Source organism: Callorhinus ursinus, unplaced genomic scaffold (genome assembly GCF_003265705.2).
Source record: "Callorhinus ursinus isolate GAN/ISIS: 27379988/994484 unplaced genomic scaffold, GSC_fseal_2.0 scaffold107, whole genome shotgun sequence".
Taxonomy (NCBI): domain Eukaryota; kingdom Metazoa; phylum Chordata; class Mammalia; order Carnivora; family Otariidae; genus Callorhinus; species Callorhinus ursinus.
In genome coordinates, this window is record NW_027397169.1 from 695545 (window position 1) to 705791 (window position 10247).

At 45.9% G+C, this 10247-nt stretch overlaps 1 protein-coding gene across 3 annotated transcripts; it reads left to right on the top strand.

Annotated features, from left to right (window-relative positions):
• Positions 1–2038: 2038 nt before the first annotated feature.
• On the top strand, positions 2039–5167 carry CD209 (CD209 molecule). 3 transcript variants are annotated; one of them, XM_025863214.2, is made up of 8 exons: positions 2039–2191; positions 2344–2418; positions 2549–2635; positions 2921–2983; positions 3319–3396; positions 3605–3756; positions 4235–4347; positions 4543–4691. In XM_025863214.2, the coding sequence occupies exons 1-8, from the start codon at positions 2152–2154 to the stop codon at positions 4568–4570; spliced, it is 636 nt and encodes a 211-aa protein (XP_025718999.1). In that variant the 5' UTR covers positions 2039–2151; the 3' UTR covers positions 4571–4691. The 3 variants fall into 3 exon arrangements, with proteins under 3 accessions (XP_025718999.1, XP_025718997.1, XP_025718998.1); XM_025863212.2 differs by lacking the exon at positions 4543–4691 and adding an exon at positions 4738–5167 and having other exon boundaries at positions 2040–2191; XM_025863213.2 differs by lacking the exon at positions 4543–4691 and adding an exon at positions 4738–5167 and having other exon boundaries at positions 2134–2223.
• The last annotated feature ends 5080 nt before the right edge of the window (positions 5168–10247 follow it).

The following is a 10247-nucleotide window of genomic DNA, read 5'->3' on the forward strand; positions in this document are numbered from 1 at the left end:
TACTTGTGCTCTCTATCTCTCTGTCAAATAAATAAATAAAATCTTTAAATAAAAAAAAAAGAAGATGTGGTGTATATATATACAATGGAATACTACTCAGCCCTCAAAAAAAAAAAAAGAAATCTTGCCATTTGCAATGATGTGGATGGAACTAGAGGGTATTATGCTAAGGGAAATAAGTCAATCAGAGAAAGACATGTATCATATGATCTCATATGCGGAATTTAAGAAAAAAACAGAGGATCATGGGGGAAGAGAGGAAAAAATAAAACAAGATGAAGTCAGAGAGGGAGACAAATCAAAAGAGACACCTAATCGTAGAAAACAAACTGAGGGTTACTGTAGGGGAGGGGGGAATGGGGTAACTGGGTGATGGACATTAAGGAGGGCACGTGATGTAATTAGCACTGGGTATTATATAAGCCTGATGAATCACTGACTTTTACCTCTGAAATTAATAATACATTATATGTTAATTAATTGAATTTAAATTTTTAAAAATTTTAAAAATAAAATAAATGGTGGTTGATCAGTCAAAAAAAAATCTACCTCATTCCCTGAACCAAAAAATGTAGCCTTAGATAAAAAATATAAATTGCGGGGCGCCTGGGTGGTTCAGTCGTTAAGCATCTGCCTTCGGCTCAGGTCATGGTCCCGGGGTCCTGGGATCGAGCCCACATTGGGCTCCCTGCTCAGCAGGAAGCCTGCTTCTCCCTCTCCCACTCCCACTCCCCCTGCTTGTGTTCCCTCTCTCGCTATGTCTCTCTCTGTCAAATAAATAAATAAAATCTTTAAAAATATATATATAAATTGCTTGAGATTAGCATAGGGAGTTCATAAAAAAAGAATATCCACGTGGTCACAAGCACATTAAAATGTGCTCAACATCATTAGTCATGAAGGAAATATACATTCAGATCATAATCAATAACACTTTGTACCCATTAGAAAGGATAAATTGAAAATTAAGGGCAATACCAAGAAATACGTAACAATTAGAACAATTGTTTGGCAGTATCTACTAAAGGAGAATATGTACGTGTACACTGTAATCCCCAAATTCCACTCCTCGATATATAGCCAACAGATTTATGTATATATGGGCACCAGATAACACATTAAGAAATGTTTGTAGCATGCTCAGCGTGAAGTCCGCTTGGGATTCTTTCCCCTTCTCTCTCTCAAATAAATAAATACACTTCTAAAAAAGGTAGAGATTGACAGAATGGATAAAAAGGGTCATAAAAATGACCCAATTATATGCTGTCTGCTGGAAACTCACTTTAGATTAAAAGAGAGAGAGAGAGATAGTAACATGTAACCAATTGAATCAGGTAGGAAACCAGGAGTCCATACATACATAAATTGAGAGTTTGATACACACAGTTTCAAAGTGACTCTCTACAAAATACTTAGTAATTACAAAGGGGGAACAAAAAGAGTTATTGTTTAATGTAGTGGCTAAGGAGGGACTCAGAGGTCTGCCTGCCAGGGTCCAGCTCTGAGCCCCACCACTTACAAGCTACCTGACCTCAGGAAGTTGCTTTCCCTCTCTGTTTCTGTTTCCTCATCTGTCAAGCCAGATAATAACTGTGTCTTTCTCCTAGGGTTCTTGTGAAAACTGTTAGTCAAAGACCACAAGGAACACACCTGTGGTTGAACAAATCCAGATTTATTTTGTTTCCACAAGGGAGAACACACCCCATGCGCAACCGTGAGGCACATGCTACAGAGTATTGGGGCCATTGCTACAGAGTATCTGCTATTAGAATAGACGATTTCCACCCCACGACTAGCACACAGTATTAAACCTCAGAAGAACAGTGCGAGGCAGGGTAATGGTCCCATTTCACAGCCGAGGAAACAGAGACCCTGACAAGGCAAGGCCAATTGTGGCAGGACTAGAAAGGGGGTTGGAGCAGTGCCTTTGGACACCAGAGTGCCCACACAGCTCTTGCCCCCACCCTCAGGTCCTCTCTACTAGTTGTGTCAGCACTTCATTCTTCCACCCACTGTTCTGGGAGAAAGCAATGTCCTGTTTCTTGTTCTTCTTCCTGAACTGGGGAGGAATGTTCCTGAGGAGGGGCTGCAAGGGCAGCACATGGGGTTATAAAAACCGTCATCGGGAGAGGAGCCCGAGAGAAGAGGAGAATGGCAGAGATGTGTGACTCCAAGGAGCCAGGGGACCCCGGTGAGGCTGAGCCCCCCCACTCAGGGGTGATGGTAGGGAGGACAGGGCTCCAGGGTCCCCGGGGGAGTCGGGGCTGGCCTCCAGCTTGCAGTCCTCACAAACAAGGCTTGGCAGCCTTCAAAGCTCAGCTGAGTGTGTTCTGTCCTGTTCAGAGGAGGAGATGTTTGGGGGCCAGAGAGTAAAGAAGAAATACACCAGACTACTCAGGAGCTCAAGGAGCTTGCCAGGTACCGAGGCGGGTGGTTCGGGGGGCAGGCATCTGGGGAAGGGGCAGCTGGGAGGCCCCCTCCAGCATGGGTGGGTGGGGCAAGGTCTGCCCCTGAGAACCTCGGCTCTGCCCATTTGCCGGTCCTGCAGACTGTCTGACCCGGGCCCAATTGCCTTTGCTGCTTCTTCTCATCTCTTTGGGCTTCTTCATGCTCCTGGTGACCACCCTGGTTCAAGGTGAGTCAGGGGCTGGGGGCTTGGAGTCTTGGGTCCCTTTAGGTCTTTGCCCTATCCCACAGTCCCCAGACCCACTAGGGCTTGGGCATTTGAGCTCCACATCGCCTTCTGTGTGACGGTGGGCTGGTTACTACCCTGCTCTGAGCCTGTGTCTTTATCTGTGGGATGCAGCTCATCTTCCTCCACAGGGAACTTAGGTTCCCAGAGAGACCTGGAAGCCAGATTCGACACAGGGTCAGGCCTACACATGGTGCTGATAAAGGGGAATTCTCTGCTCTGTTGTAGTCTCCAGGATTCACCAATCCCTGCAGAAAGAGACGTGGGACCGTCAGGAGAGCCCCAGCCAAGGTGAAGGGCTGAATGCAGGGTTCAGGGCGGGAGAGGGCTCAGAGGCTGTGTGACTTTGGATGAGCCACTGCCTGCCCCCTCCACCCCTTCACCCCTTCACCCCTACATCCCCCCCCACCCCACCCGGCCCCGTAGGGTTGAAGGTCGGGGAGGAGACTGGATTCCTGGATGAGACCCTGGGGGCAATGTCAGGCAAGTCATTCTCTGAGTCTCAGTTTTTTTTATTTGCATAATGGACTCTTGGGGTCACTGTGAAATCTATAGATAGGTTCTCATGGGGCCCTCTCTGCGCTAAGCACACGCTAGGTGCTTCATAATTAAAGTCCTTCTTCCAGTGGATGTTTCTCAGGAGCCGACACGCTCAGACCTGGAGGAGATCCTCCAGCAGCTGACCTGGATGAATGCCACCCTGGGTAAGGGTCAGACACCAAGGAGAGGAGGGAGTTTGGGGATCACATGTGGGGCTGGAACTCACTTTCTATGGCTCCCCACCTGAGGGCAGAGCTGGGATCTTTCAAATGGATTTTTTGGGGACTGAGCTGCGAGCTGAACATAGGGGGTTCCCAGAGCTGATGCAGGTGCTGGGGGGCCTGTCCGCCCCACCCCCACTCTCCTCCCCAGCTGGCCTCTGCCGCCCCTGTCCCTGGAAATGGGAACTCTTCCAGGGAAGCTGCTACTTCTTCTCCCAGACCCAGAACATCTGGAAAGATGCCATCTCCGCGTGTCAGAACTTGAGGGCCCAGCTGGTGATCATCAACAGTACTGAGGAGCAGGTGGGCCGGGCTGAGTTCCCGTCTGGGGCGGGGCCATGTGAGTGTCAGCAAAAAAGCCGTCTGTCCCTCTTCTGCCCTCTGAGAGATGGAGGCCCGGGGGAGCTGGGGCGGGGACATGGGCAGGGAAGGCTTCCTGGAGGAGGCCCCCACGGTGGGCTTGGGAAGGTCATGTGAGAGAAGACCCCGCATGATAGGAGCCCATCTGTGGACAGAAAGGGGACTCAGCGCACTCCTGAGCCCATACATAATGTCCCCCCAGATACAAGTTAACACATTTCCACATGTGTGTGCACGTTGACACACAACCACAGCATATACACACATGTGAACACATGCAACTTGAGTAAGGGCTATAGGCTGGACCGCAGGAGGTCTTTCATGGGGGGAGGGACAACCGTGGGGATATGGGCAGACATGGGGCGGGTGACAGCTTGCTGCCCCTCCCCCCACCCCCGCCGCCCCTGCCGCCCCTCCCTAGAAATTTCTGAAGTCTTGGAATACGAGAAATAACCAGCGCACCTGGATCGGCCTCAGTGACCACCACAGCGAGGGTTCCTGGAAATGGGTGGACAACTCTCCCCTGCAACTCAGGTGACCTCCTAGAGAAAATGGCCCAGTACGCTTGCGCAGGGAAACCCAAACCGGGGGTGTTCAGACCCTGGGTTGGAAAGCATGCCCCGAGGAGCTTGGTGGAGATGCAGAGTCCTGGCTCCATCCCAGGGTGGGAGAGTCTGATTCTATAAATCTAGGCATGGGCCCAGGAGTCTGCATTTTTTACTTTGCCAGAACTGATTCTGATGGAAGGGGTGTTTGAACCCTTATTCTGAAAGCACCGCCTCTGAATCCTCACCACTCTCAGGCTGGTACTTGGCCTTTCGCTGCCCAAGGCCAGGGACGCGCTCTTCCAAAGGGGAGGATTGTGAGTTGGGGGGGTGGTCTCTGGGTGGAGTAGGGGGCTTATGGATTTGATGGTGTTCACAGCTTCTGGAAAGAAGGGGAACCCAACAACCACGGAGACGAAGACTGTGTAGAATTGTACAGCGATGGCTGGAATGATAACAGATGTAGTACGGAAAACTTCTGGACGTGCAAGAAGCCCTTGTCCCCCTGCCCTGGCTCCTGAGGGCCAATGTCCCCCCCACCACCTGTCTCCAGGGATGAGGCAGCTTGGACATTCTGCTTGTTTCCCTGGCCGCATTCTCTCTGCTTCTCTGTCTGGTGAATTGCATCCTCCTCCTGCATGGAGGTCTTTGCAATCCCGAGAGAGTGTCTGAGACCCCCTTCTCCTCTAAGGCCTGTCCCTCTATAGGCTATAGACCTCTCCCTTCTTCTGTTGATGGTCTCGACCGCCCAACTCCCCCCATGACATCTCCTTAATAAAGTCGCACATTGCATTATGTGCTCCGTTGAACTTATGTCTATTTTTTAAAAAAGATTTTATTTGTTAGAGAGAGAGAGAGAGAGACAGCGAGAGAGGGAACACAAGCAGGGGAGTGGGAGAGGGAGAAGCGGGCTCCCCACTGAGCAGGGAGCCCGCTGTGGGGCTCGATCCCAGGACCCTGGATCATGACCTAAGCCGAAGGCAGACGCTTAAAACTGAGCCACCCAGGCACCCCGAACTTACGTCTATTTTTTTTGCCACTGTTTCAGTTACTATAGTTTTATTCTATATACTATACCTTATACTTTATATTTTATACTATACTATAGTTGTATATATTATGTTTGATGTAAATGAATACATTGTTGTCTTTCAGCATGTTTCTCTCTACTGCTGTGTATATCTTATTTTGCGGATACAGTTTTGAACTAATTTGTAATTTTGGTTGGGAATATACATATATACATATAGGTATGTGCATGTCTGTGTGTCTGTCTGTCTGTCTTTCAATCTATCTATGTGTTCATTCATTCCTGAACACATCATCTCTTTATGAGATACCTTTAAAATGTCCTTCAGGGGCGCCTGGGTGGCTCAGTTGGTTAAGCCACTGTCTTCGGCTCAGGTCATGATCCTGGAGTCCCGGGATCGAGTCCTGCATCAGGCTCACTGCTCAGCGGGGAGTCTGCTTCTCCCTCTGACCCTCCCCCCTCTCATGTGCTCTCTCTCTCTCATTCTCGCTTTCTCAAATAAATAAGTAAATAAAATCTTAAAAAAAATAAAAAAATAAAATGTCCTTCAGTAAGGTTTTGTGACTTTCTTCATACACATTTTTAAAAAACGTTATTTCTGAATGTGAGTGTTAGTTTCCTATTGATGTTGTAACAAATTACCATCAACTTAGGGGCTTAAAACAAAACAAATGCATCTCTTACAGTTCCCCACGTTCAGTCTCTTATTGTCTTTCTGTCCTTAACCTTTTTGACAGACTGTCCCCCAATTTGAGTTCATCTGTGTTGTTGGGTTTTTTCTTCTTCTTTCTTTCTTGCTTGTTTGTTTGTTTCTCATGATTACACCGAGGTTAGTTATCCTTTTTGGCAAAAATACCGCAGAGGTGATGTGTCCTTCCTAGCGCCTCATCTCAAGGGTTACACAGTGTTGATATGTCTTGATATTGGTGATGCTCACCACAATTACTTGGTTAAGGTGCTGCCAGCCACTTTTCTCCCTTCCTAAGTTAATATATTCCCCTTGGTAATGAATAAATATCTTGCAAGGAAATACTTTGAGACTTTGAAAATATTCGATTTTGCATAAAATTCCCATCCACTCATTTTGGCATCCATCAGTGGATTGTCTGTGGCAATTATTTCAGTAGTGATTTTCTTAATTATTCTACATTTATTTATTTGTTTGTTTATTTATTTATTTTAAGATTTTAGCTTGACGTAATCTTTACATCCAACATGGAGCTTGAACTCATGACCTCAAGATCAAGAGTCGCACACTTCACTGACTGAGCCAGCCAGGTACCCCACAATCATTTCTTTTCTTGCTCAAATTGTTCCAGCTTTGGCCATTAAGAATTCCTTAAGGGGGCGCCTGGGTGGCTCAGTCGGTTAAGTGTCTGCCTTCGGCTCAGGTCATGATCCCAGGGTCCTGGAATCGAGTCTCGCATCAGGCTCCTTGCTCAGCAGAGAGACTGCTTCTCCCTCTGCCTGCCGCTCCCCCTGCTTGTGCTCTCTCTCTCTCTCTCTCAAATAAATGAATAAATAAAATCTTAAAAAAAAGAAATTCTGTCCCCACTAAACACTAACATCCCAACTCCCTCGCCCAGTCCCAGGTAACCTCTGTTCTGCTTTCTGTATCTGAATTTGCCTATTCCAGGAACTTCATATAAGTGGAATTACACAATATTTGTTTTTTTGAGTCTGGCTTCTTTTACTTGACATAATGTCTTCACGGTTAATCTGTGTTTTAGCATATATCAGAGTTTCCTTCCTTTTTATAGCTGAATAATATCCGGTTATATGAATACCCCACATTTTGTTTATCCACTCATCTGTTGATAGACACTTGGGTTGCTTCCACGTACCAGCTGTTGTAAATAGTGTTCCTATGAACATGGGTGTACAAGTATCTGTTTGAGTCCTTGCTTTTAAATCTTGTAGGTACGTACTTAGGAGTGGAATTTCTTAATCATCTGATAACTCTATGCATAACATATTTTTTATAAAGATTATTTATTTATTTATTTATTTATTTATTTATTTTTAGAGAGAGGGAGGAGCAGAGGGGGAGGAAGAGAGAGAACAGAGAATCTCAAGCAGACTCCGTGCTGAGCATGGAGCCCAGTGCATGGCTCAACCCCCAAGACCCTGAGATCATGACCTGAGCGGAAACCAAGAGACAGATGCCCAACCGACTGAGCCACCCAGGTGCCCCTCTATGCATGACATTTTGAGGAACTGCCAAACTATTTTCCACAGTGGTCACATCATTTTACATTCCCACCAGCAATGCATGAAGGTTCTAGTTTCTCCTTGCCAACGCTGGTTATTTTTATTTTTATTTTTTGATAATAACTATCCTAGTAGATGTGAAGTGCTATCTCATTGTGGTTTAGGTATGCTTTTGATTTGGGAGTGTCCATTGCTCTAGGTCTTCTCGGTGGGCAGAGCTAGGAAACATATGCATGTATACTAACTGTTACACACACGCGCGCACACTTCTGAGTTTATTTCTATATCTACTTATCTGTGTACATCTATTAAGAACCGTGAGTTCCAGGGGTGCCTGGCTGGCTCAGCAGGTATAGCATGTGACCCTTGATCTCAAGGTTGTGAGTTTGAGCCCCATGTTGGGTATAGAGATTACTTTAAAAAACAAAAACAAACAAATAAACCCATGTTTTCAAACCAATACACTACTTCCAGTCCAACATCACATAATTCATTCTGGCCTTTCCTTGTCCTTATTTGTAACTTCTTTCTCCAACAGTGAGAAACCTGGTGCTCATTATTCACAATATATTTGCTAGTTGTCTGCTCAATCCTAGAACAGGTAGGAAGTAGTTACAGAATTTCTAATTCATACCTCTGTGAGCAACAATTATCCTGTTGTTGGATGAAGTATATCCTCTCATGGCTTCTTCAGGAAAGACCAATGGGTACAGAGTTCCTTAAGGTCTTGTGTGCAGTTGAAGGACAGCTGGGCTGGGTATCAAATCCTTGGTTCGCACTTTTGCTCACTGGATTTTTTGTTTTCTTTTGCTTTTTAATTTTTATTTTTTTAAAGATCTTATTTATTTGAGAGAGAGAGCATGAGAAGGGGGAGGGTCAGAGGGAGAAGCAGACTCCCTGCTGAGCAGGGAGACTGATGCAGGACTCGATCCTGGGACTCCGGGATCATGACCTGAGCCGAAGGCAGTCACCCAACCAATTGGGTCACCGTGGCGCCCTTGTCTTGTGGTTTGTTTGTTTGTTTGTTTTTTTAAATGACGCTCATTGTTGTCTCATTTTGAATGTTAGTCTTGAAAAGTCTTTTTTTTTTTTTAAAGATTTTATCCATTTGACAGAGAGAGACACAGCGAGAGAGGGAACACAAGCAGGGGGAGTGGGAGAGGGAGAAGCAGGCCCCCCGCCGAGCAGAGAGCCCGATGTGGGCTCGATCCCGGGACCCCGGGACCATGACCCAAGCCGAAGGCAGACGCCCATCGACTGAGTCACCCAGGCACTCCAAGTCTTTTTTTTTTAAGATTTTATCTATTTATTCATTTGAGAGAGAGAGAGCACAAGCAGGGGAAGGAGCAGAGGGAGAGGGAGAAGCAGACTCTCCGCGAGCAGGCAGCCCGATGCAAGACTCCAAAGCAGGAAGCTGAGATCAGGACCAGAGCTGAAGGCAGTCGCTTAACCGACTGAGCCACCCAGGCATCCCTAGTCTTGAAAAGTCTTATGGCAGTCAAATTATTTCGACTTGGTAAATTATTAGATCTGGAGCAGTTGAGGATTTTTTCTTAATCTTTGAAATTGAATAGTTTTAAAATAGGTCTCAGAGTTGGCTATGCTGGGTTAATTTTCTTAGGTTCCTGGTGAGCCTTTTTAATGTGTAAATTCAGGTGATTTTCTATTTCTGAAATGTTTTTGATTATGGTTTAAATATTCACTCTGTTTCATTGTTTTCACTTTTTTTCTTCAGGACTCTAATAATATACACATTATTCCTTCAGTGACTGGAATTCCATTTCAATCCATTTCTCCCCGGCCCTATTTTTTTTTCCCAAGGATTTTATTTACTTAGAGAGAGAGAGCACAAGCAAGGGAGGAGCAGAGGGAGAGGGAGAGGGACAAACAGACACTACACTGAGCAGGAGCCCAATGCAGGGCTCCAAGATCATGACCCGAGCCAAAGTTAAATGCTTAACTGACTGAGCCACTCAGGCGCCCCACCCAGGCCCCATTTTACTTCTTTCTCAGTGTCATTGTTACTCTTTGATGTTTTCTGCCTCTCTCCACTGCCCTTTATCAAATTTTTGTTGGGGTTTTTTCTTTCTTGAGTACCTTACAATTTATTCTATATATCTGAGATAATTTTGCCTTTTTATTCCATTTCCTTCCTGAGTTGGTTGGACTCTCTATTCATATATCCCTGCCCATGTCAGCATTTTAGTTTTTGATTTTTTTTTTTTCAGAGAGAGTGCGAGTGAGGGAGTGCATGATTGGGGGTGGGGGCAGAAGGAGTGGGAGAGAGAATCTTAAGCAGGCTCCACACACAGCATGCAGCCCGACTTGGGGCTTGATCTCATGACCCTGAGATCATGACCTGAGCTGAAATCTAGAGTCCGATGCTTAACCAACCGAGTCACCCAGGCGCCCCCTGAATTTTTGATATAAGGAGATTTTTTTTTTCCTTATCGGCAAATGCCTGTTGGACTAAGCAGTATTGTTTGGAGCATTGACTTACAAAATCCTTCTACTTCTTGACTCCTTTCAGGGGCACTTTTTCCCTCATTCATTTATGTGGATTTTCATTTCCTGAATTTTTGCAATTACTCTCTGTGGACTGACTATGTTCCTTTAGCTCATTTTTTTGTTACTGGGACTCTGAGCTA